The sequence below is a fragment of the Numenius arquata genome, chromosome 2, assembly GCF_964106895.1.
Source record: "Numenius arquata chromosome 2, bNumArq3.hap1.1, whole genome shotgun sequence".
Taxonomy (NCBI): domain Eukaryota; kingdom Metazoa; phylum Chordata; class Aves; order Charadriiformes; family Scolopacidae; genus Numenius; species Numenius arquata.
Genome location: NC_133577.1, coordinates 130,013,532 through 130,040,368, shown reverse-complemented (window position 1 = coordinate 130,040,368; position 26,837 = coordinate 130,013,532). Strand labels below are relative to the sequence as shown.

The following is a 26,837-nucleotide window of genomic DNA, read 5'->3' as shown; positions in this document are numbered from 1 at the left end:
TAATCACAGAATCATAGAATGGTTCGAGTTGGAAGTGACCTTAAAGATAATCCAGTTCCAACCCCCCTGCCATGGGCAGGGACACCTCCCACCAGACCAGGTTGCTCCAAGCCCCATCCAACCTGGCCCTGAACCCCTCCAGGGATGGGGCAGCCACAGCTTCTCTGGGCAATCTGGGCCAGGGTCTCACCACCCTCACAGGAAAGAATTACTTTCTAGTATCTAATCCAAATCTCCCCTCTTTCAGTGTAAAACCATTACCCCGGTCCTGTGGTTCCACTCCCTGATGAGGAGTCCCTCCCCATCTCTCCTGTAGGCCCCCTTCAGGTACTGGAAGGCCATTATAAGGTCTCCCCGGAGCCTTCTCTTCTGGGGTTCTGCCTTTTCATCCACAGCTTGTCACAGTCATCTGCTACACTTGTATTTACGTCTGGATTTTCACGTATTTTAATATTTTCAGGTATTTTAATATTTTTTAATACATTTTTAGGCTGGGGATCTTGCCATTCACAAGTGTCCCCCCACTTTTCCCCAACACAACTCCGTTTCTGCCACCTAAGCATTTGCTGCATCTGACAGGATGGATATCGATTCCTTCTGCTTTACTTAAGATGGTTATAACTGAATTAGTTGGCCAAGACTCCTATGCAGTCGATGAAACTGCTTCATTCATTCATAAAATCCGCTATTTTAAAAGTCTACTTAAGGATGAGAAGAATTGCACACTGGACTCTATTAACTATAATGGAAATGTGGGCTAATGATGTTGGATAATATTTGCAGATAAAGCCAACTCCTGGAGACGAGGTCACCGAGATACATGGCTGTTTGTCACTGGCTTCTTTTTATGTGTGTTTCTTTATTTTTTAACAATCTGATTGCTGCCTAATGTAAAACAAATAACTCGTTCCACAAAGAGTATCATAGAATCATAGAATGGTTAGAGTTGGAAGGGACCTTAAAGAAAGCCAACTGCATCCTGGGCTGCAGCAAGAGAAGTCTGGCCAGCAGGTCGCGGGAGGTGACTCTGCCCCTCTACTCTGCGCTCGTGAGACCCACCTGGAATACTGTGTCCAGCTTTGGAGTCCTCAACACAGGAAGGACATGGACCTGTTGGAACGGGTCCAGCGGAGGGCCACGAAAATGATCAGAGGGATGGAGCACCTCCCCTGTGAAGACAGGCTGAGAGAGTTGGGGTTGTTCAGCCTGGAGAAGAGAAGGCTCCGGGGAGACCTCACAACCCTCACAGACCTCAATATCTGAAGGGAGCCTCCAGGAGAGCCGGAGAGGGACTCTTTGTCAGGAGATGTAGTGACAGGACAAGGGGTAATGGTTTTAAACTGGAAGAGGGGAGATTTAGATTAGATATTAGGAAGAAATTCTTGACTTGTGAGGGTGGTGAAGCACTGGAACAGGTTGCCCAGGGAAGTTGTGGCTGCCCCATCCCTGGAGGTGTTCAAGGCCAGGTTGGATGGGGCTTTGAGCACCCTGGTCTGGTGGGACGTGTCCCTGCCCATGGCAGGGGGGTTGGAACTCGATGATCTTTAAGGTCCCTTCCAACTCTAACCATTCTATGATTCTATGTAAATAAGAGAATTATTGGTAGGCCTGTGCTGGAATACTAGAATATTATGGAGTTACAGCTCAGCTGGTGTAGATTTGCCTTTATTCCAAACAGGCAGATCTAGATTAGGATTTATATTTGCATAAACCTGAAAATAATTACTTGATTTTTAATCTCTTCCTACAGTTGTACTTCATAGTTGTTTTCTTTTCTACCTATGGGAAAACTCGCTCTTTCTGATTGCTGTAAATTGCTATTTTATGCAAAGTTAACAGCTGTTCTACTGAGGTTGTTTTAACTTTTGGTTATTAAGCTACTACATTTTCCCAAGTGGAAAATATTGTTCATTCTTATTAGATTACTGGATATTCTTTATTTTTCTTTTCTTTAATTCCTGCTACATTGTGTGTCATGTTTGTAGTTGGATAAATATAAAACAAAACCATCTCCAAAGTTGGGTTTGTTTTTTGTGGGTTTTTTTTTGGCCGGGGAGGGGGGAGGTGGCGGTGTGTGCGAGTTTAGGCTGAAACAGCTTTTTCAGAATATTTTCTTTTGGAATTGTCTTGAAAGGTTTTATGGCTACCTCTTCTATCAAAGGAAGTAACAACAAACTATTTCTGATCTCCTTGGGTCAGATTTTTCAGAAGTGTGCAGTTACCTGTAGATGGGGAGATGGTTTGATATTGAACAGTATCAACGTAGGAACTTGCGAGACTGAGCCCTCGAATATCAAAGAGAGATGGGAATGGACTCGTTTTGTGTTTCCAAACCTTATTCAATGAATTTTGGTATGGATAGGTGTCATTCAAACTTGTAGGATTAGTGGCTCTCCCATTTTTCTGCCTTTGTGTGGAAAAGTTGATTCGCAGTCTTGAAGAAGTTGCTTCCCTGCTTTTTAGTTCTTAACCAGACTTTCAATTAATTCATCTGGCGTAATCTAAATGAAGAAAATATTCTTTCCGTGTCTGCTTCTTTAAACAGCATTCAGAGAATTTGAAGTGAAGTCTTTTTCTAGCAATAGAAACTAGAAGTTTGGATATCTACGATGTTGTAAATGCTTTGTTACTTCAAATACACGTCTGCAAATACACAGCTCGTTACAGAGGGGGGTGTTCCCCTTATTTGCATATGAATAATAAGCAACATTTTATGACTTTTCTATTTAGGTCTAAGTCCCATCTCGATACACACACCCCCCCCCCCTTTTTTTCACTTTATAAAGGCATATGCCTTAAGAAAAATGTACTTAATTTAGCATATACTGTATGTTTTTTAATTTCCAAAAGGTTCCACTAATTGAAAAGTTGTTTAATAAGAGCAATTTGTAAAGGTTCTCTGGTGTTGGTATGCTAACATTTGAAAGGTGCTTAAACCACAAGAAAGCACTCCGACTGCTTTATAGTAAAAAAGAAAATAAATAAAATAGGACACCGTATTATGCAGTTGTTTCTGTAATTAGGAATATATTGGGTTGTGTTAACATTCAATTTAATTTTCTTTTAATTGTAGTTAATAATGAAGAACTAAAGAAAAGAATAGCTGAAGAACTGGCATTAGAACGAGCCAGGAGAGACGCTGAAGCTCAAAAGAGAAGGTTGGTTGGTTAATAACAATATTTAAAACAAACCAGTACTTACTGGTTTTATTACTGTTATTTTTTTACTTACTATAAATTGTTGCATTTTGTGCCCCAAAACAAAATGGTGGTAAGACCTTTGAGTGATACAGCAAGTTTTGATATTAAATACATGTTAAAAGAACAAATTAACTGCAATTTCCTTGTAAGAGCTGATATAAAATGTTGATCTAAATCCCTTTTGACCTCAAACTTGACTCTCTTTTTGCAGTCTTTTAAGCTCAACCTTTGTTGATTTCTCCAGAGTCCAAATATTCACTGTGCGATGTAAACCTAGAAATAGCTTGAGAGCAATGCAGAGGTGTGTTACTTAAAACCCCTCTGATCAAAAAGTAAATTTTAACAGCAGTAGAAATGGTAATTCTTGTTATTTCTGTGAATTCTAGATATTTCTGTGAGCTTCAGTATGTTTAGAACTGCTTTAACCATCCCGTGATTCTACTTTGTACTACCTACTAGAGTTAGAAGGGACCTTAGAGAACGTTCATCGAGTTCCAACCCCCTGCCATGGGCAGGGACACCTCCCACCAGACCAGGTTGCTCAAAGTCCCCTCCAACCTGGTCTTGAACCCCTCCAGGGATGGGGCAGCCACAGCTTCTCTGGGCAACCTGGGCCAGTGTCTCGCCACACTCACAGGAAAGAATTTCTTCCCAGTATCTCATCTCAATCTCCCCTCTTTCAGTTTAAAAACCTTCCCCCTCCTCCTATGGCTCCCCTCCCTGATCCAGAGTCCCTCCCCAGCTTTCCTGGAGCCCCTTTAGGGACTGGAAGGGGCTCTGAGGTCTCCCCGGAGCCTTCTCTTCTCCAGGCTGAACCCCCCCAACTCTCTCAGCCTGTCCTCACAGCAGAGGGGCTCCAGCCCTCCCAGCATCTCTGTGGCCTCCTCTGGCCCCGCTCCAACAGGTCCATGTCCTTCCTGTGCTGAGGCCCCAGAGCTGGAGGCAGCACTGGGGGGGTGTCTCCTCAGAGCGGAGCAGAGGGGCAGAATCCCCCCCCTTGCCCTGCTGGCCACGCTGCTGGGGATGCAGCCCAGGATGCGGGGGGGCTTTCTGGGCTACCAGCCCACATTGCCAGCTTGTCTTGAGCTTCTCATCCCCGAGCACCCCCAAGTCCTTCTCCTCAGGGCTGCTCTCCAGCCATTCTCTGCCCAACCTGTGTTTGTGCCTGGGATTGCTGTGACCCAGGTGCAGGACCTCGCACTTGGCTTGGTTGAACTTCATGAGGTTGGCATGGGCCCACCTCTCCAGCCTGTGCAGGTCCCTCTGCGTAGAGGGAGGGTAGAGTCACACGGAATTTAGCAGCAGAATTGGGATGCACCATTTTTAAAATATGCTCTGCAATGTTTAGTCCGCTACTGTTGGATTATTAACAATTTAAAAAAATCCTGTTTGAATTTGAAATGGAGTTTGGCTGAATCGGTGAACTTGGTGGACTTGTGTGTTAATTCGTATTTTCTTTCAGTGTTTTTCCGAAATAGATAATATGACACACTGAATATATATATTAACCTAGACATTGTCCTCCATTCTGAGAATGGGAAGAAAGGCTCATTATGATGAATTAAAAAAATTAGAATGTAATTAGTACCACTTAATCTGTCTGCGTATACATCAGTTGTTTCCTACACATCATTATATTATTATTTAATTGAGTTAGGTTGATGGAGTATATAATTAGATAGGACTATATAAATGTCCTAGAGAAAAAAAAAAAAAATAGGCTTTTCTTTTGCATCAGCAATAAAGGAAATCAATATGTTACAGTGAAATCTCTCCTCTTCTGAACTGCGCTTTGGCAGGAGAACTTGCATTACATTCGAGCTTAATGTTGGCCGCTCAAGAGTTCAGCTAAACGGCATTACACCGTGGAAATATTTGTTTTCTAACTTCAGGATTTTGTCGCTTGACGCTTTTCAGTAATTTTCATGAGGTATTCCATAATTCACTTTGCATGGGTTGCGCACTGAGCTGTGAAAGGCAAGGAGCCGGGTTTGGGTTGTTCGTATACCTGATTTTATGTTCGGTAGGGAATGACGCTGGCGGTCTGCCCTTCGTTTGGCTAAGGATTAGTGAGGAAGATACTTCGTCTTAAAAGGATCCTGTAAAATCTTTCTGTTGTCTTAAAATTAGGTTGGAGAATCTGTGCTTTTTGAAATGTAAGCTATAAAAATAAAATAAAAATATACAGAATAAAATGAGAACTATCAAGTCATGTTAGCAGCTTGAATCCTTTTTAGTTTTGATGTTTTTTTAACAATAAGCAAGGATTTTTTTATTACGCTTTCTATACGGTATATGAATATATTTTAACCAGATTGTAGGAGCTCTTTTCATGTTGGATGAAACAACTTTAAAAGATGCAGCTGTTTACTTTGCTATTACTTGAGGTTTTTACGAGCTGAATTCTGGTCGAGGTTGGTGTTTTAAAACCACTCAAGAAGCGCTGTAGCAAATGGGGAGCTGTTCTCTGTTTTTTTTTAATTTTTTGTTTTTTGAAGGGGGTATGCTAGGGGCATAAGCCCATCGTTGGTGAATTTATCTGTTATCCTAGGATTGAAAACTATTTGACTTTCCACTTCTGATCTATTAAAAATTTAGTTTCATAACCCACTCCTTGTCTTTGACCGTCTTTTAAGACACGTGCCAATGATATGTTACACAAACTTAAAAATCTTTTAGTTCTGCATTCCTTTTATGAGACCTTTTTACCTTAGATGGTGTATTTTGCATGTGTGCGTTTTCATTCCTTTCTCAAAAACATTGCTTTTTCCAATCTTTAAGTGAAACACCATTTAAACATATAAATATATAAAGAAGATAAGGCTCCAGGGAGACCTCACAGCAGCCTTCCAATATCTGAAGGGAGCCTCCAGGAGAGCCGGAGAGGGACTCTTTGTCAGGAGATGTAGTGACAGGAGAAGGGGTAACGGTTTTAAATTGGAAGAGGGGAGATTTAGATTAGATATTAGGAGGAAGTTCTTTCCTGTGAGGGTGGTGAAGCACTGGAACAGGTTGCCCAGAGAAGCTGTGGATGCCCCATCCCTGGAAGTGTTTAAGGCCAGGCTGGATGGGGCTTTGAGCAACCTGCTCTAGTGGAGGTGTCCCTGCCCATGGCAGGGGGGTTGGAACTCGATGATCTTTAAAGGTCCCTTCCAACTCTAACTATTCTATGATTCTATGAAATATCTGAAACTTGCAACTGTTTGTTGTGCCTGATTCCAACTGTCTAATAGCTAATTGCAGCCCTGTTTCTGTATCCAGCGTATGACCACATTCTGATCTGATTGTGAGTTGTATCTTACTCAGTTCAGTCTGTGAAGGAAGGAAATTTTAATTTTAACATGCTGTATAATGTATTTATTCACACATATATACACAGTACAGATGGACTGCTCTTACTATACGAAGTTAAGATCTGTGCTTATTTCTGGGATAAGAGCTAAAGGCTGACTCTTCAACTTGTATTTTCATGCTGTCAATGCACTCAAAACTTTGAGCAGTTACACATGAAGCAGTGATTTGGACCCTTAGAACATCGTATGCCCACTGGTCTTTCATGTTATTTCTTTGTGCTTTTTCATTTATTTTCATCTCCTTTTTTTCTGTGAGTAAATGTGGTTCCAAAACTTTATGTTTCTTTTCTGAGAATATGAAGCTTGCCTAAACTTTTGACTATATGAGAGTAGGATGAAAACCAGGAGGCTCCTTGGGAACTTAAATTTCCCTACAAATAATGATGAACCTTTACAAAATTTTCTTCCCTCAGAATTTGGAAGCCCAAATAGAGGTTGTAGTGTCCAGTAGGGTCCAAATAGAGGTTGTGGTGTCCAGTAGGGTCCAAATAGAGGTTGTGGTGTCCAGTAGGGTCCAAATAGAGGTTGTGGTGTCCAGTAGGGTCCAAATAGAGGTTGTGCAAACATAGTGAGTTGATGAGAAGGTTAATAACCACCGTCATGGGAACACATGTGGCTTCTGATCCATGGATGGAAATTTGAGTACTAGCAATGGCTGAATTGCCCAGTCTTTGACTGTCATGGGCCAGGACACCACCTCATCTCACTTACTGGTTTTGCAGTCCAACTAATGGGCAAATGTTGCTGGAAGTGCTTATGAAAGGTATAGACAGAAAAAAAAAGGTATTTTGAAAGAACAAAAGTGAACAACAACTTCTGTCATCAGCATAATGATAAAATTTTAGCTGCTGCCAACCTCATCAGACTACTGGATTCCTCCACTAAAATATACGCAAAATAATAGTTAAATAAAAGAGGCAAATGAAGGATGTGATTTTTCTATACAAATTGAACATTCATGAATGATTACTTACCTCTCTTTCCCTTCAAAATGGGTCTTATTTATCTTGCTAATCATTTAGCTTAGGCTAATTATATTTGTGGGTTTCCAGTCTTTTTTTTTTTTTTTTTTTTTTTTGCTTGGCGAGTGTTTCCTGGCTTTCACTCTTCTTATATGATTTGGCACATGGCAAATATTAATTATATGCAGAGTGAGATGGTTTTGCAAAATGCTGTGCATGACAGTCCCTTCAGTATTGCAGAAAGTTTATTTTGTTCCAGTCTTCACTGTACATATGCATTTAATTTTCTTGGCGTGCCAAATATATGTCCCTTTGCGGTGTGCTGATGTATGACTGTCCCAAGAGACCCAGATGATTGTTTTCCCTATGCTTAGTCGTACTTGGATTCTCCTACGTCTTATCTCCTGTGATTCCAGCATTTGTGTCTCAGAGGAAAAGTACTACTCTAAGTAGGAATTTAAGGCAGGGAAAGGCTTAAAAGTAGCCTTTTGTTTGGTTCGGTGGCCCTTCGGTAACTCTGTTGCTGGGTCTGCTCTGAGATGGTTTAAGGCACCATAAAGGTAGGAGCGTTGTGGAACTGTCGCTCAAAGCCTTGTTAAAAAGGCTCTGATGTAGGTGGAAGTTACATAGTGTATCTTAAATCTTTTTTTAAATTTCTGTTCAGACGGTCACAACCCTGCAAGATTACTTCTCTTTAGTTTAAGATTATCATAGATTATCATAGAATGGTTAGAGTTGGAAGGGACCTTAAAGATCATCCAGTTCCAACCCCCCTGCCATGGGCAGGGACACCTCCACTGGAGCAGGTTGCTCAAAGCCCCATCCAGCCTGGCCTTGAATACCTCCAAGGATGGGGCATCCACAACTTCTCTGGGCAACCTGTTCCAGTGCCTCACCACCCTCACAGTAAAGAATTTCCTCCTAATATCTAATCTAAATCTCCCCTCTTCCAATTTAAAACCGTTACCCCTTGTCCTGTCACTACATCTCCTGACAAAGAGTCCCTCTCCGGCTCTCCTGGAGGCTCCCTTCAGATATGGGAAGGCTGCTGTGAGGTCTCCCCGGAGCCTTCTCTTCTCCAGGCTGAACAACCCCAGCTCTCTCAGCCTGTCTTCACAGGGGAGGTGCTCCATCCCTCTGATCATCCTCGTGGCCCTCTGCTGGACCCGTTCCAACAGGTCCATGTCCTTCCTGTGTTCAAGACTCCAAAGCTGGACACAGTATTCCAGGTGGGGTCTCACAAGTGCGGAGCAGAGGGGTAGAATCACCTCCCGCGACCTGCTGGCCACACCCAGATCCTGGATGTGGGTTAACTTGATTTGAGGAACATGCTTAAACTTCTCCAGATGAAGTCATCTGAAGTTAATGGGACGCGTTCCTGGGGTCCCTTGTGAAGGGAATTGAGTAAGCGGTAGCTGTCAGCGGGTGGGAAATGGTGAGTCTCTGGAGTTTAATCAGCAGCAGATCCAGAAGACAACTATTGCCTGCAGCCTCAGTAGTGTTTCAGCATCTCTAACATCTTGTACAATAGGTGCAAGCTTGCCTTTTATTTTGTGGTCTTGTTCAGTCCTTGTCCAGCTTTCTGGGCCTTCTAGTGGCTGCCTATTGGGAACCCGGTTATGCCTTCCCTGTCTTGGCTTCTGCTTATTTTCTGCTATGGTCACCAAAAAGCCAATTAGCAGAACAAGAAAGGCATGGAGCTGTTGGAGTGGATCCAGAGGAGGCCATGGAGATGCTGGGAGGGCTGGAGCCCCTCTGCTGTGAAGACAGGCTGAGAGAGGGCGTTCAGCCTGGAGAAGAGAAGGCTCTGGGAGACCTTAGAGCTCCTTCCAGTCCCTAAAGGGGCTCCAGGGGAGATGGGGAGGGATTCTTGATCAGGGAGGGGAGTCATAGGACGAGGGGTAGTGGTTTTAAACTGGAAGAGGGGAGATTGAGATGAGATATCAGGAGGGAATTTTTCATTCTGGTGGCCCAGGTTGCCCAGAGAAGCTGTGGCTGCCCCATCCTTGGACGTATTCAAGGCCAGGTTGGATGGAGCTTTGAGCAACCTGGTCTGGTGGGAGGTGTCCCTGCCCATGGTAGGGGTGTTGGAACTGGATGATCTTTGAAGGTCCCTTCCAACCCAAACCTTTCCGCAATTCTGTGATGGCTTTTGATACCTCTTAGGGTTTGCTATGTTTTGACTCTCTAGTCTCCTATGATGACTTTGGTAACTTTTGTCGTGAAAGCCACATGAAAAATGCTTTTCTTGAGTAATAGAAATGATAGATTTTCAAACGCTCCCTGGTAATGAATTGCTGGAGCCTGTTCTACTTGGCTTGCTGGGCTCCATATGGTGGGGCATGTTATCTGTCATTAGCTGGATAACTTATTGCAACCTCTGTATTTCTAAGCATCCTCATCTGTTTAAAGACAATCTTTCGAAACCCTAAATCAGCTTTTAAAACTACGTACACGCTGGTGCAGGAAGGTGGCTCTCAGCGGTAGGTTATTAGATTGCAGCCATTACCTTCTTTATATTTTTTTGTTGTTATTGTGCTTGGGGGTGGGTCTTTCTAGAACTGCAATTCACTTCAGGGTTTAATGGATACTCTGATGCCTCTGAGTGCTTCCCCCCGACCTTGTTTTGTGCGTGTCTCGGTGGTACATTCCATATATGACGGGCTCTTAGTAAACTTCTCGGCGTAGATGGCTTTTGCTGAAGAGAACAACAAATTCGCCAGCGAAAATGTAAAGCGAAAGAAGAATGAAGAACAATATTAGAGAAGAACCCTTTGGGAAACTACACACCAAAAAAGTTATATTAAAATCAATACCGAGGCTTGACCTTTTTATACTACTGTATATTTTAAAGCTTACTATTGATTTTTTTTTTTAATAACATGTTTATTCTGGTTTACTGGCGCAGGTCTGGAGAACATAAGAAATAAAATGATTGATTTATTTACAATATTCATTCTATATTTTACTGAGGTAATTTATGAAGAGCATATTAATGTATCTTCAGTTCATGTAGGTAGTGCACTGAATGGGGGAAAAAGCTTTTGGTTTTTTTTTTAAGTAGATTCATTTTGTTCCTAAATGATTATATTTTCCCAGGCAATTTGCTGTGTTAAATTGGGAGACTGGCTTTTTCTGGCAGTATTTTTTTCACGGGGGAGAAGAAGCTTTTTTTTTTTTTTTTTTGAATATAGTTGTAATCTAGTCTTCAGCAACAGGGACCTCTTGGTAGCGTTCAGGTTAAATGTGAAAACAGCGAGGGAAACTATATCTTCTCTACTGCTGAGAGTAGGATAAAAAGCTGGAAATGCTTCCGTGAAGCAGTAGAAGTGATTCTAATTGTTTTGATTTCTGATAGGTAAAGAATAAGAGTTTAATATCTTCTGGTATGACTTACCGCAGTGTTTTAAAAAAACAAACAGCTAAAGATATTACCCAATTTATAATCACATTTAAGAATGAAAGAATTGGTACAACAGCCTTTCACCGAAACTCGCCTCCTCTGGTCGTCTTTTCTCTGACAAGGTTTCCATGAAATAAGTGTTGTGGAGAGAGATTCAAGCGAAGTTTAAAAACATAATTGAGGAAAAAACTGCTTTGAGAGGGAAGTTTCTTCGTGACTGTTGTTATTCCTGGGGAAAAAAATCCACTCTGGCGTGAAAAGGTGTACTTTTGAAGTAAAGCTCTGGTGTGAGTACAACCACGTTTATGTAGCCTGTGGATAATTATTCTATCTTTGCTCATACACCTTTATGCAGGGTGACCGTCCATGAGTCAGTGACGTTCAGTGTATCAGAAAAAAACCTGGCTATTGATTTGAGTGACCAAAACTTGGGATATTTTATAATTATGAAATATATTATATTTTATAGCTATATTATAATTATAAATTGTCCAGGTTTGAAGTAAAACCGAACCAATTTTCTGTTCTGTAACTTTCCATCCTAGCTCGGCCTCCTCTAACTCGCTGAAATTAACGGCGTATTGGGGAGAAAACTGCTCGTTCCCAGAATGATCAGCCCAATGTTTGTGCTCCGTGCCAAGGGATGGTGTGCAGGGAGGCCCTTGCTTATCCTTATTGCTGTAACAACCAAGGGCAGCCAATTTCCTTATTTGCCCCCTTAGAGGGTCGGAAATGGAAAAAACATAAAGGGGTCACATCGGTGGGGAGGAGTGGACAGGAGAGGTGACCCAAACCTGACCAGCTGGGGTATTCCATCCCATCTGCCCCATGCTCAGTATAAAAGCTGAGGGATCAAAGGGTCAGCCCCTTCCTGCGATGGCCGACGTCCAGAGAGGACTCTGTCTGTTCATCTGCCTTTGATCCCGATCTGTGTGTTCCTGACTCCAGAGCTGGAATCCAGTTCCCATTCGTCACTGAGTCCAGTCTGGGACTTCCCCAGTGCCTGCCGGTGACGTGACTGTCATCCTGGGAGCTTGATGCGGTTTTGTATATATTGTATCTATTTCATTATCTTCTTCTTCATTTTTATTTTAATATTAATTCTTCATTAAAGTAGTTTAGTTCATTCTAAACTTCTGAATCTCCTTATCTCTTTCTCCTCCTCTCTCCTCTTTTTGGGGGGGGAGAAGGGGGAGGAAGGGCCATCTGTCGGTCTGGTTTTGGTAAATTAGGCCGAAACCACAACAGATTTATTATGAAATTTTATAAATATATAAAGAAAATTTTATAAATATAATAAAGTTATAATTATAAATTAAAAAATAGATATAATTATAAAACATAGAATCATAGAATCACTTAGGTTGGAAGGGACCTTTCCCATCATTGAGTCCACCCATCGACATAACACTGACAAAACCACCAGTAACTAATGTCCCTCAGCACCATGTCTGCTCGGTTTTTAAATCCCTCTGGAGATGGTGATTCCACCACTTCCCTGGGCAGCTTGTTCCAAGGCTTGATGAACCCTTTCCGTGAAGAAATTTTTCCTAATATCTAATCTAAACCTCCCCTGGTGCAACTTGAGGGCATTTCTTCTTGTCCTCTAGTGGAACTTTGGAAGATAAGTCATAAATTGCATATAAACTCGAAAGAAAGGATAGTGTGGCATCTGATAAGGGCCTCCCGTCTCCAAGTGTGACATGTAGGTGTGCACAACTCTCTCCTTCCATATCTGAAGATGTGAGGTTGGTAGAGAGAGAACTTAAAATAGTGATTGGGTGAGATTGCAGAGTAGGCTTTTCCAGCATGTAAAACCAGATAACGTTGAGCAGTGGTGAGGGATATTCATTTACCAAAACAAAATATTCAATTTGGTGTGTATAACTGATTTTTATAAAAATAAAAAAAAAGTAAAACCTCTCTTTCCTTTGGTGAGTTTCCAAAAGGCCACCTCAGCCTCTGGGTTGAGGAACGCGCATGGGGACAGCACAAGTTTTGGCATCACTTCTAGAGGTTGAGTTCCCCACAGTCATACCATCTCAAATGTTTTTTTTTCCTCCCTTACAGCAGAAGTTTCCCTTGTCTGCTCTCACACCCAGCAAAAGATTTAGAAGTGACTTTATTCTTCAAGAGCTCTAATATTACCCAGGGCTGGAGGATTATGGGATAATACAGCTTTGTGACAGGAAAAGAGGGAATGAGGAGGGTCAGGCTGGGTCAAGACTGTCCCTTTACAGGCAAAGGAAGGAGCCAGGATTAAGCGTGAAGACATTTTGGGTTGGAGCAGAGATTTTCCTGTAAAAGAAGTGTTGTGATCAGGCGAGCTGTTGTAACTGATGCCTCTTTGGAGAGCCATCTGTTGAGAAGGTAATTCTATTATGGAAGCTCAAGTCACCTGAATGAGATTGCATTGCATTTTTAAAAACCATAAAAGTTTAGTGCACGATCTTACCTGCAAAATGCCAAAAAAAAAAAAAGCATAAAAATGTTTGCAGTCACGCTGCTTCTGAGGGTTTGGAAATATCAAGCTGTCAGAGGAGCCTGCTTTATTTTCCTTATTGTTTTCTGGGAAGAAATAAACAGTATTTGGTAAAGGTAGAGTTACCCTCCAAGATTTCTCTTCCCGGTCCGTCTCTCCAGTAATACCATTTAGTCTAGTTCTCAGATATTCGGAGGTGAATCTCGAAGACAGGACGTGGAAATTGGAGAAAGCAGCACAATAATTCACTCCTACTTTTATAAACCCCTGTTTTCAAGGGGGTTATTTTTCACTTTGATTTTAAAACTCGACATTTCAGCCGACAACTTGTAGACCGAGCTTCATCTTGATAAGTTTATTTCTAGGAGAGATGGGGAAATGACTTGAAGCCAGTGAGTTTATTTGGAGAGAGCATCAACAAAAATAATATTCCTTCATAGTTTTAGATTCAAGTAGGGAAGAGGGAAATTCTTCCCCCTGGCAATTTTAAACGAACCTTTGCTTTCAAACCGCTGAGCTCTTTCATTTTGAAAAGTAGCAAATGAATAGACATAAAGAAACACTTAATTTTTTTTTTTTTTAGTATTATTATTATTTTTAACTGCCACTTCATTTTAACGGATGATTAATGTTGTCGTAATTTCGTGACTGCCTTTGCAGATCCCAAGAGGAGTGATATGAAGTTCGAAAGTAATTTCAAGTGGAGTTATGTGGATATCGGGGAGAAGTCTTAGCTAAATACATATACAAATTATGTAAAACAGTTTTACTATTCTGACTTTGGTTCTTTGCATGCCTCTGGCATAAAGGTAGACAGTTGTTCATTATTCTGTCTTTATATAATGCTGATCTATATGCACATATTTTAAAAACAGTGGCTTTATGAATTATAATTACAAAATCCCCTCAAACGGCCTTCCCTCCCTCCTCCTCACCCTCCCTCCTCTCAGTACTCACCCCCCCCCCACCCCAAGTATCTTAATAAAGAATCTTAATAAAGAAAGTCAGCTCAACCATCCTCTATAAGTGATGAGCAGCCGTCAGACTGACGAGAGTCAGTGTCCATACCTCAATGCGTATTAAAAAGCTGCCTGTGGAGCTATTGTTGATAAATTGAAGAGCTGTATGTAATTATGAGTTTTGAAATTAGTGGCTTTGATCTTTTGATCAAGGGCTGGCACATAAAATAACATGGCCATTAGCAAAGATTTTTCAATTGACAGATGTTAGGCTGCGGCGGGAAGGCAGCTGGAAAAAGGAAATGAATGAATATGTTCAACTGAATGTTATTACTCGGACTCATTATTATGGGTGATTTGAGAAATAAAGCATTTGAAGTGGGGGGGGGAGTCGAGAGAATGGAAATAAATGCGTTACGTGGGGCAAGGTGGAACGTAGTCGTAACAGATATTTTGTGTTAAGTTCCCTGGTTGGGTTGGGAAACAGACTTCAGCCTAAAGAAAGAGTAAAGCAAAGCACTTCATACCTTGTCCTCTTTTTTTATTGCGACTGGATGTGTCCTAAACTAATGGAAGAATTGTAAGAAAATTTGGGACTGAGCAGAGACAAGCGTGTAATGGGACGTACTGGAGGGAGCAGTTAACATTGTGGGAAAAGCTGCTTGCTGTTTCGGGATCAATTGTGGAATCACTATCACTTATATGTTTTCAGTAATGTTTATAATGAATGAAGAGATAATTGATATACGTGTACGGCCAGCATTAAGGAGGAGCAGGTCACCATGAGGAGGAAGTGGATATAACGGCCTTCCAGTACCTGAAGGGGGCCTACAGGAGAGATTGGGGGGGAACTTTTCATCAGGGAGTGGAGCCATAGGATGAGGGGTAATGGTTTTAAACTGAAAGAGGGGAGAGTTGGATTAGGTATTAGGAAGAAATTCTTTCCTATGAGGGTGGTGAGACCCTGGCCCAGGCTGCCCAGAGAAGTTGTGGCTGCCTCATCCCTGGAAGTGTTCAAGACCACGTTGGACGGGGCTTTGAGCAACCTGGTCTGGTGGGAGGTGTCCCTGCCCAGGGCAGGGCGTTGGAACTTCATGATCTCTAAGATCCATTCTAACTCTAACTATTCTATGATTCTTTCTCTTCCTTTTTTCCATTTGTTTCTTTGACTTGGTTCTGAGCTGTTGGAGGGTGCCTGGCTTCCGTGGTACAGGTGTGGCAAGTCAACTGGGCCAGTTTTGGTGGTACTGGTAAGTGCCTGGTGGCACTTTGCTCATGCAGTAAGAGGGGAAGGCAGTCACTAGGGCTGGAAGACATCAGGTTAGACTCTGAAGGCTCCACTGGTAGATAGGACAAGTTGTGTTACTCAGAAGCTTTTGATGGGACAGGCATTGGAAGCGTTATTGGCATCTTTGATCTCTTCTCTCTTCTGCGCGTACCGTAATTGTTAGAGCTTGGGATCATTTGTAGTGAATTTTTCAAGGGATTTTGATGGTGCATGTTGTGGTCTATGGAATGGGTAGCAATTTGGATCCACATGGTAACTTCTGAGTGGAGTTGTGGAGTAAGCTCTCATGAAAAAACTTCTTTCCTGTGAGGGTGGCAGAGCCCTGGAACAGGCTGCCCAGAGAGGTGGTGGAGTCTCCGTCTCTGGAGATGTTTCAAACCTGCCTGGACACGTTCCTGTGCAACCTGCTCTGGTTGACCCTGCTCTGGCAGGGGGTTGGACTAGATGATCTCTGGAGGTGCCTTCCAACCCCCACCATTCTGTGATTCTGTGATAGTCCCACATTTTTAAAGATTTAGCATTTTTTGTTTGCCTTGTTTCTTTTCTATTTTACTATTCTCTAGTACTTAGTGAGAGGTTTCTCCAGTATGTAGATGTCTCAAAAAACCTCTTAGGGAGAACGTAAGTTCAGGAAAAGTATATTCCAATCTTCAGTTTAGAGGAGTTTTCTGCATTCCCGGAGATGGTTTTTAGTAATGTTTTGGGTTCTCCCTCCAGCCCTCACCCAGGGCAATGCAGCATTTAAAATACAATTCACATAAAACTTTGCCAAAAGAGCAAATGTAAATTAGAGGGAAAAAAAAATAAATCTATTTTGCCTGTTTGTGACGTGGGCAATATGAGTGCAAAGAAGTTGAAGACATCTGTCATGGTTTAGATGGTCAAACCAGGACAACATCATGGCTCTACAGTGCAGAAAAGTGATATTTTTTGATAACGTTTTCATAATCTGAAATATTTATTTTAGAAATGAAATTTTGGGCAGATTTTTAAAGAATGTGGTTGCTTTTAATGTTAGAGATAGCTCCCTTCACCTGTAGTATGTGAAGTCATATGTGAATAGAGGATAATTTAAAATGTGTAAATAGTGCTAGGAAATCAGTTTAAAAGAACTTTTTCGTGTTATGATTCTGAGACTTTTGTGAAGAAAAAAGACGTTGCCTTTCAGGTAATTTGTTTGTATATCTCAGTCTGTAACTATTTTTTGCAGAGGCTTGGAGAACTTGCAGAACTTGGAGAATTTATCTGCCTTGGCAGTCGGGTGAATCACGGGTTGGTAGAAGCTGAGCAGGAGAAATACCCATTTCACACTTCTCAGAGCTCAGCTCGGGTTAAAGTTGTTTTCCTGATGTCTCTCCCATCTTTTTGAATCCCTTGTCAGCTACACTGATTTTCAACCCCTGCTCTCTACGGCGCGTTCAGCCTGCGCTCATTAAATATTGAAACTCGCTACTCGGAAACATTATTCGGTCATTAATATTGCATCGTGGCCTAAACTGCATTGTTCGAAACATTTTGGGATGTTATGAGAGTCTGTCAGGATGCATTAACAAACTTGCTTGTGTCGAACTAAGCAAAAAAACCCCCTCGTGAACGGTTTCCACTGTAAACACGTTATAAACACTCATATTCAGTCAATGTAAGCTTTTTGCGTTGAGGGGGTATCGTATAGAAATGGAAGTGTTCAGAGGTGAAAGGTGAAGGAAGCTGGATAAAATTAACATTAATTTAAAAAATCATTGTATGAAAGCAGACACATGGATTATTTTTTTTTTTATACTGAAATATTTTCTTACATGGAGTTCATACTTTTATGAAATTAAGGATAATTTCCAACTTTAAAGGCTAATACCTCTTTAGATTTTTCTACATTTAATAGAGAAGAAGAGAGGATGATTTTCCTGATAGAGGACGCGGAAACAGGAAATATTTTGATTTTGGTTGGTTGGAGGTAATGAAAAATGACACAGTTCATGCTTTGGACTTGAATGAGTTTATCTTGGCTCACTGCAGATCCATCAGATTGTGTAGCTCGGAGACTGTAATGAAGATACAACAACTGGCAAGTAATCATTTCCCTGAAAAGTAAGGAAAAAGAAAATATTTAATCTTTGATAGAGTAATAAATTTTCAGTGGCCGTAATAAGGGCTGAAAATGACATATCGCTATATTTGCTTTTAATGTAGTATTGTTTACCAAGTTTAGATTTCCTATGGATTCTGGATTAATGTAGAATAACGTATGTAGTGGCCATCAAAGCACAAAACTAATATTTTTTCAACAGTTCTCGGTGTGTTGCTGTTTTCTGTGAATGAAAAGGTGCTTTTTTCCTTAATGATAATCTTTAATATCTCATTATTTTTTTTTTCAAGAATGACAGAAATGGATATTTTGAAGTAAACAATAAAGTGATTTCTTCTGGTTTGAGAATTAAATTATTCGTTTTGTTAGCGTGGCTGACGTGTTTCTTGCTGTGCAAGATTACAGTGCCATGTCGTGGATTCACGTGGTAAAATAAACAGTTTTCTTCTCTTGAACCCATTTAAAAAATGGATCTGAAAAGGATGGAAATCTTTTCTTCAGAGTGCACTGAAGTTTTATCATGAGTTGTTTTGGAAAGTATTTTTGTATTTCTTAAGAGATACAGAAAACAGACAATTTATCCCGTCAGAGATGCTTTCTTGTTCTTTTCTTAAATCTCTAATTCTTCTGCGCAGTGATTGGAGAGAGGAGGTAACTCTATATTTTGACTTCACTTATTTTATTGCACCCTATACAGGACTTGCCAGTTACTCATTTTAAGTCATTATATAATTTAGGTATTATTTTTCTTGTTATAGTTTTGTATTATTTTTATGTTGTTGTTGTTATTTAATACTAGTTTCATTTGAATAGACGTAATTGCTTTAAAATGATATACACAGAAATTATAAAATTCTGAACGCCTAAAGAGCAAGTTTCTATCTAAGTTTTTTTTAATATAAAGGTATTCAGTCTATTAATTCCTTAACGTGCATTAATTTAGGCAAATTTACTTTTCCGCTACTGTCAGCTCAGTAAATGGTCAAGATGAACTAAGCAATTGGGATTATTATTTTATTTTTTCTCATGGTGCTTGTGATGGTCACCCATAACTGATAAATCTGTGGTGTGCTGTAGCTGGTGCTCTCACCTGTAGCCCATTTGTTCAGTAACAATCATAGAATCATAGAATGATTAGAGTTGAAAGGGGCCTTAAAGATCATCCAGTTCCAACCCCCCTGCCATGGGCAGAGACACCTCCACTAGAGCAGGTTGCTCAAAGCCCCATCCAGCCTGGCCTTGAATACCTCCAAGGATGGGGCAGCCACAGCTTCTCTGGGCAACCTGTTCCAGTGCCTCACCACCCTCACAGGAAAGAATTTCCTCCTAATATCTAATCTAAATTTCCCCTCTTCCAATTTAAAACCATTACCCCTTGTCCTGTCACTACATCTCCTGACAAAGAGTCCCTCTCCGGCTCTCCTGGAGGCTCCCTTCAGATATTGGAAGGCTGCTTTGAGGTCTCCTTGGAGCCTTCTCTTCTCCAGGCTGAACAACCCCAGCTCTCTCAGCCTGTCTTCATAGGGGAGGTGCTCCATCCCTCTGATCATCTTCATGGCCCTCCGCTGCACCCGTTCCAACAGGTCCATGTCCTTCCTGTGTTGAGGACTCCAAAGCTGGACACAGTATTCCAGGTGGGGTCTCACGAGCGCAGAGTAGAGGGGTAGAGTCACCTCCCGCGACCTGCTGCCCACACTTCTCTTGATGCAGCCCAGGATGCGGTTGGCTTTCTGGGCTGCCAGTGATCATTGCCGGCTCATGTTGAGCTTCTCATCCACCAAGACCCCCAAGTCCTTCTCCTCAGGGCTGCTCTCCAGCCATTCTCCGCCCAATGTGTGGGACAGTGTCACTGCTGTGGTAATTCCAGCTGTTCTTCATTCAATTTGGGGCTAAATCAGTACCACTAGCTTGGGGAGATGCCATAATTGAATTAATTTGGGCTTTTCCATAGCTGCAGAAAAAGCGGTTTTCCTTCCAGGCTGTCTTAATGCTCTGAAATGTTTGGTGTATTCTCATGTTGATTCTCTTTCACTTCATCTTATGTGAAGTACGTCCACAGCTACTTCAAAAACTATATAATAATAAATGCCACCTAGAATGTCGCATTCACCCCTTTTGTAGAAAAAAAGTGAGTAAAATAGAAGAATGCGAAGCAAAAAGGTTATTCTGCTGAAATCAGGTAGTTCCCTTTTGGCTTAGCTCTGAAGATCTACTTCAGGAGATGGTTGGGACAGATGTTTTGATCACATGAATAACTTATTTTGATTTTGCCTCTGTCCCTCCTGCCCTCCTCCCCCTCAGAAAATGTAGATCTAAGACCAGATTGGTTTATGGATGAGAGAGCGCCTCTCAGAGTTCTTTTCATCTGGCCGCTGGTGTGAGATTGTTCCTTGAGAATAATGCGGTAGGTTCTGTGTTCAGGTTTAACAGAATCTGATTGAGGTGGAGTGTACCGCCAACATTATTTTGATGAAAGTGACTTCAGGAATAAAACGGTCCCAGACTTGTTTTCTAGAGGAACCCAAATATGATAACAAAAGATATCCAAATTCTTGTTATGCCTCTGTTCTGAGATCCATAAATCTTTGGTGGTTGGTGTTTGGGGATTTATTTAGCCTCTTGCAGTTTCCTCCAGATTGTTTTTTTTTCCCCTTGGTGACAGCAGTGTTCAGTCATATTTCTGGTTGGGTTTTTTTTGAGGAAAATCTAAACTTCTCATATTTAGGTCGGGTTCTTGTGTTCAGTAATGTTAATGCACGCGATGGTGCTCTGCTCTGAGTGACTCCAAGGGGCTGCTGTCCCCAATGAGATGGGAATTACTTGAATCTAGGAATTTTCTCGAGAGGAATTTGGAGTCAAGTTTTTCATTCAAATAGGGAAACTCCATAACTGTCACGATGTTCATTTACGAAGGAAATTAAATCACTTTTTTCTCCTCTAAGCTCTGAAGTCCAGTCTTTTAAGGCAATAAGAGCTGCAGGCAGAGCCTCTTAGTCTCTGTTTTGAGATAAGCAGGACGTTTGCAGTGATGTGAAGGGTGTCGGGACAAAGGTGTGTCCAGTTTTAGCCAGTATAACTTACTTTCTTCTGAAAAAAACCTTTTCCCCGCCATATTTAATGGCCAAATACTGGGAGCTGGCTCGTGTCATTGTGAGGCCTCTCTTGTCTTTGAAAGATCATGGTCATCAGAAGAGGTTCCTGAAGATGGTTAGAAAGCAAAAGTCATTCCCATCTACAAGAAGGAAGATCTGGGGATCAGGACAAGGAGCAATGGACGCAGGAAATTCTACCCGAGCACAAAAAGTGCTGTGAAGGTGGTCAAACGCTGGATCAGGTTGCCCTAAGAGATTGTGAAGTCCCCATCTGTGGAGATGCTCAAAACCCAACTGGACACGGTCCTGGGCAACCTGCTCTATCTGGCCCTGCTGGAGCTTGGAGTTGGAACCAGATGATCACACAAGGTCCCTGCCAGAGTAAAGAATAGCCTGATTCTGTGAGAGCTGTGGACTGCACTTTTTACTTAATAAAGTAAGAGGCAGTTGTCAAGCATTTAAAGGGTGGGTGAAATGAGTTAGGAAGTAGAATTTAAGAGTGCCAGAAGCTGGGTAATAAAAACATAAGTGACTTAATCACTGGGTGTTAGTTTACTAAATTGCAAAAAGTACAAGTTAGGCAAGAATAAATTTTCTTCTTAGCATTAACCGAAGTCCTAAAAAACAGTGCTGTGGAAAGGCAGGAGTTTTTGCTTTCTTTATATGATTGTAGGCTATAAAGCAGTGGAGAGCATGAAATACTGTGAAGTGTTAATCCAAACTTTAGTAGAGGTTCTTGGTAATGCTTTATGTGTATTTTCAGGCAGCGCTATGGAAAAGTGATGGCATTGCATACTTTATTTCATTAAATCAGCTACTGTAACTAAAGAGCTGTACACTTCTTGAAACAGTATTTCATAATTATTTAGAAGTATTTTATTCAAACTATCAACTGTGTAGAAAAATGTATAGCCAGCAGCCTTCTCTGCTGTTTCAGCACCTTTTTTTTTTAAAGCACTCTCTTTCTTTCTGTATAAATGATCAGTGTAAGGCATAATTTCTCTTGTCTGTTAACTAGAGCTTTGTGCTTAAACGTGAGAACCATTACACTGAGCCTTTATATTTGTTGTAATTAAAAATGTCATTTTAAGTGGTCTATTTATGTGGAATTCTCGGAGTAGTGGACTGCACTGACAAGTTGTGCTGTTTAACTCCTTACAAATTGCAGTTGTGCATCTATCTATTTATTTTATTTTATTTTTTTTACTTTTGGCTAGATAATAATCTAATTTATTGCTGTAGATGTAGCTGATGTTTGCCTTTATTCAGCAGCAGTACATGCTGAACGCCAGTAAAATGGATTTGTAGCGTCAAGAAGAAAACTACCCTAAGTTGACGCGAGCAAATGTTTGAGATCAGCACGTATCTGCCTGGTGTTTGTTTCATTAAGCTGCTACAAGCCACCCAATTATCAAATTCAAATAAATGAAAATGACTTCAAAATCCTCCTTCTTTTGTTAAAACTCTGCTGAATTTAAATCAGTTGAGGTGGATATTTAGGAGTTCTTTGTGAATAAAAGTTGCCCTAAATGAAGAAGTCTAGTGGGTGCTTCAGGAAGTTAAATAATTGTATTTATTTCTGTAGGTATGAGGAGATACATTCCTGATCACGCAAACGCAGAAAGAGTGGTCGGGCATTGGAACAGGCTGCCCAGGGAGGGGGTTGAGTCACCATCCCTGGATGTGTTTAAGAGCCGCTTAGATGTGGTGTTGGGGGATATGGTATAGGGGAGAACTTTGTAGTGTAGGGTTGATGGTTGGACTCGATGATCCCAAGGGTCTCTTCCAACCTGGATGATTCTATGATTCTAAATGAGGATTAGAGTAGATAGGAAAGACTTTAAATTTTTGCTTTAAGGTCCTTCTATGAGCAAGACAGTCGCGAATGTTTTTGAACATAAACCAAGTAGTGTTTCGGCCTAAATTGTAGAAAATTTGATTGTGAAATAGTATGAATTTCTTTTGTGTTAGAATGCCTCACAAGGAAGGAAAAAAAAATAAAAAATCAGGAAAATGTGTGCTGTGCTGCTTTCTTTTACCAAGATGACCTGAGCGTCTTGATCTGGAAGTTTAATAAAACTACTCCTAAACACACTGGCAAAGCTGGATACGTGGATGTTGCCAAGCCTTTGAGCTTATTTTCCCCCTGTACTGGGCACTGGTGAGGCCCCACCTCCAGTGCTGGGTCCAGTTTTGGGCCCTTCATGACAGGGAAGACATTGAGGGGCTGGAATGGGTCCAGAGAAGGGCAACGGAGCTGGAGAGGGGTCTGGAGAACAAGTCTTGTGAGGAGCGGCTGAGGGAGCTGGGGGTGTTCAGCCTGGAGAAAAGGAGGCTGAGGGGAGACCTCGCTCCCTACAACTCCCTGAAAGAAGGGTGTAGGGAGGCGGGGGTCGGTCTCTTCTCCCAAGGAACAGGCGATAGGACAAGAGGAAATGGCCTCAAGTTGTCCCAGGGGAGGTTTAGATTGGATATTAGGGAAAATGTTTACACGGAAAGGGTTATCAAGCCTTGGAATGGGCTGCCCAGGGAAGTGGTTGAGGCACCATCCCTGGAGGTCTTTAAAAGACGTGTAGACGTGTTGCTGAGGAACATGGTGTAGTGGTGGTTTTTGTCAGTGTTAGGTTGGTGGTTGGACTCTATGATCTGAAGGGTCCCTTCCAACCTAGATGATTCTGTGATCATAGATCCAGGAAGGCAGGGAACTACTTTGGCTTGCAGCTCACCTCTAGTGAAGGAGCAACCCTTTGCTTCTGGAGATGAGCACATAAATGGCAGAATTACTTGGTTTGTAAGAGTTGCTGGCTGAGGTTTGGAAGATCTGTTTATGGATTAGGACAGAGACCTTTCTACCCTGTTCTGTCTTCACTAAAATAAACAGAGGACCATCAGCAAGTAGATCTTGATGAAAAGTGGCATCAAATCAAACCAATTGACATGGAGAGCTGGTAAACTCTTGTGTGTAGAGGAGAAGAGGAACGTAGAGGAGAGTTGGAAATTCAAAGACAAAGACCAATTCAAAGAATTGAAAAGACACAGCTGTGAAAACTCCCAAGTATTTCAGAGCCAAACGAGAAGGGAATGGACAGTAAGAGGCAAAATACACGTTTTCCAAAGGGAAATAGCGGCAGAGAATAGATAATTTGATTTCTTCCAACATAAGAACGTACCTACTTTAAAACAACAGAAACACGGGAGGCCTGATCTCATAAATGGCTACTGAAACACTTGGCATCTTTAGAAAATTACTGGTTAAACTGGAGAAGGTGGAGATTTGTCGCGAGTGATAAATGGAGATTATTAGTCTGGAAGGTGGTTGGTAATGGGATTTCTCAGCAAGCAGTCTTGGAACTAATGTTAATAATATTTTTATTCCTGAAAGATGCGTTCGGTACAAAATTAGTGATACTATTACAAAAGAAAGGTTAAGGTGTCATAGAAAAGGAGATAAATGACTGATTCCTACTAATTGATAAGCGGTAGGAAAGTGGAAGGCACTTCTGCTAACTAATGAATGTTTTGGCACTGTAAATCTTCTGTCTAGAAATAGCAGGGAATAAAAAAACCTAGGAAGTATTAATTGATGTCCAAAATGAAATCCTCTGGAAATGGAGCATGTAGTTCTGCAACAGCTGCAAGGAAGAGCTGATGGGTTGATCCGGGAAACAACGTTCCTTATAAAAGGCTGAAAGAGTGGATTTTGTTTGCGTGAAAAACAGAAGATGGAGGAGCCGACGAGGCTGTTGTCTTAAACTGATCTTTATCCCCAAGATGAATATGTTTAAATGGGGACATATAAATTGAGCTTGGAGATTACAAGAACATTCCTAAATCTCCGGGAGGTGAACTTCTGCCGTAACCTTGCACGTGGAAAAGGGACAGCGGTAAAGTTTGGGGATTTATTTACTTATTTGTTTTTCTTTGTGATGGGGATTGTGGTGATGGTTTTGCTGTTGGTTTTTTTTTGTGTGTGTGGTTGTTTTGGATGAGGTTGATCAATTTACGCAATTTCATTACTGCCAGCTACAGAACCGTTAACTACCTGATGACCCAGTAAATTCTTATTTTTATGTTCGGATATTTATGCTGACTTTTACACCGTGCTAAGTGTGTTTTTGAAGATACCAGGAAATCACGCTTGAAGGAAGAAGAGCGGTCTGTAACTGAGAGAACTGCATTTGGATGAACTGTTACGAACAATATAGATAAGATCTTACCATTTTTAATGTAGATGTTTCACGTCATCATTATTGGTATCATTACCAATCACCTGTTCCAGTGTCTCACAACCCTCACAGGAAAGAATTTCTTCCTAACATGTAACCTAAATCTCCCCTTTTTCTGGGATTTTAATCACACGATGTGCTTGGAAACTAGTAACTTACAAGATCAGGCATGGGGCTATATAACTTGGGCAGGAATTTTCTGGGTGCCAATTTTGGGTGTCCTATCCCCATCCTTTCCTCTCTTGCTGTGGTGGGACACATCTGTTCATGGCCATGAAGATACTCAGAACTGGAATGGCCACAAGGTAGTATCGAGATACCTCGAGTAATTTATTCTCTGGGCCCAAGTTGCCCAGGGAAGCTGTGGCTGCCCCATCCCTAGACGGGTTTAAGGCCAGGCTGGATGGGGCTTTGAGCAACCTGGTCTGGTGGGAGGTGTCCCTGCCCAGGGCAGGAGGGTTGGAACCGGATGATCTTTAAGGTCCCTTCCAACCCGAACCATCCTATGATTTTAAATGGGCTGGTTAAAGTTGAAATAGCAAATCTTGCCCTGACTTCTCTGCTTGTGGGAAAGCAGCATTTTAGAGCCATCGCTTCTGTCACTGGTGTGTCCATACCCACAGCTGTGTCATTGTCTGCTAATTCTGGGGGACGTTAGAGCTTCTGATGAAAAGCTTTTAAGGACTCGCTGTAGGGTGGGGGAGTCAGCCGAGTGGTGTATGTAGACGAGATTCCGGGTCATCTCCTTGTAGCAAGTTTGCAGCAAAGGACACGCGGAGTTTTGGCAAAAGTAGAAAAGAACATCCCGTCCCTCTGTAGTGTACTTGGCAGGGAAGCTGAATGTAACAGCAGTCGGGTTAAGCCATCAAAGGGTTGATCTTGACATTAGGAGCCCATTATTTTTAAGTGTTAGGAAAACCGACTTTCTTCTTTTTTGCGACAGAGGTTGAGAGGAAACTTCGCGGAGGTTTGTAATTCCAGGGGCAAGAAGGAGAAGACTCGCGAAGACTGAGCTCGTGTCAAATACGGGAATCATTTGCCAAGAATTCAATGTAAACATCTGAGTGTATTTTTCATTTTGGAGAGTTTGTAACGGGGAAACCTCTGGCAGCCTTTTTCAGCTATTACCTGATTTCATATACTTAAATTACTCTGTTAGGGACAGTCTGCGTAAAGAAGAGACATTTTTAGGGGAAAACCACTTGTGGGAACTAAAATCCTGAAAGGATGAGGAAGGAGCTTACTTCAGTCTCTGGAAACGCTAAGTGCTGTCTCTGCTGTCTCTCACAATGAAAAAGCTGCTCAGACCTCTATTTTGACACTTTTTTTTTTTCTTTTTAGACAAAACATGATTTCTCCAATCCAAAAGACAACCAACGTGTTTTGACTGCGCCATCGATTGTGTGAAGGATTTGTTATATCAATGCTGCTGGAATAATTTGGGGGACCTTGGGAAATCACTTAATGGAATTTGGTCCATGTCTGCATTATCTGATTTTTTTTTTTTTTTTCTAGAGTAATTGAAGATGGTGCTTAATAAACTTTTTATAAAGATTCCCAGTTGGTTGCTGCGTTTCAGAGGGTTGTGCCTGAGCGCAGAAGTAATACATCTTGTAATTGTCTCTTTTTTTTTTTTCCTCCCCACCTCACTTAAATATATTCCCTGGGGAAGAATCTAATGTACCGTAATGCTACTACCTTTTACAAAGTGACCCTACTCATTATGATTTGTTCTCCGAAGCTCCCTTGACAACGTATAAATGCACTGAGAATACTTAAGCTTCCTCTC

The 26,837-nt window shown here is 41.5% G+C and overlaps 1 protein-coding gene across 2 annotated transcripts in view; it reads left to right on the top strand.

The window, feature by feature from the left end:
* Positions 1 to 26,837, top strand: part of CHCHD3 (coiled-coil-helix-coiled-coil-helix domain containing 3) — a 186,571-nt gene that overhangs the window by 29,998 nt on the left and 129,736 nt on the right. For both annotated transcript variants that reach the window (XM_074144641.1, XM_074144642.1), the window contains exon 3: positions 3,074 to 3,158. In XM_074144641.1, the coding sequence (XP_074000742.1) occupies positions 3,074 to 3,158 (85 nt within the window). The remainder of the gene's footprint in view (positions 1 to 3,073; positions 3,159 to 26,837) is intronic.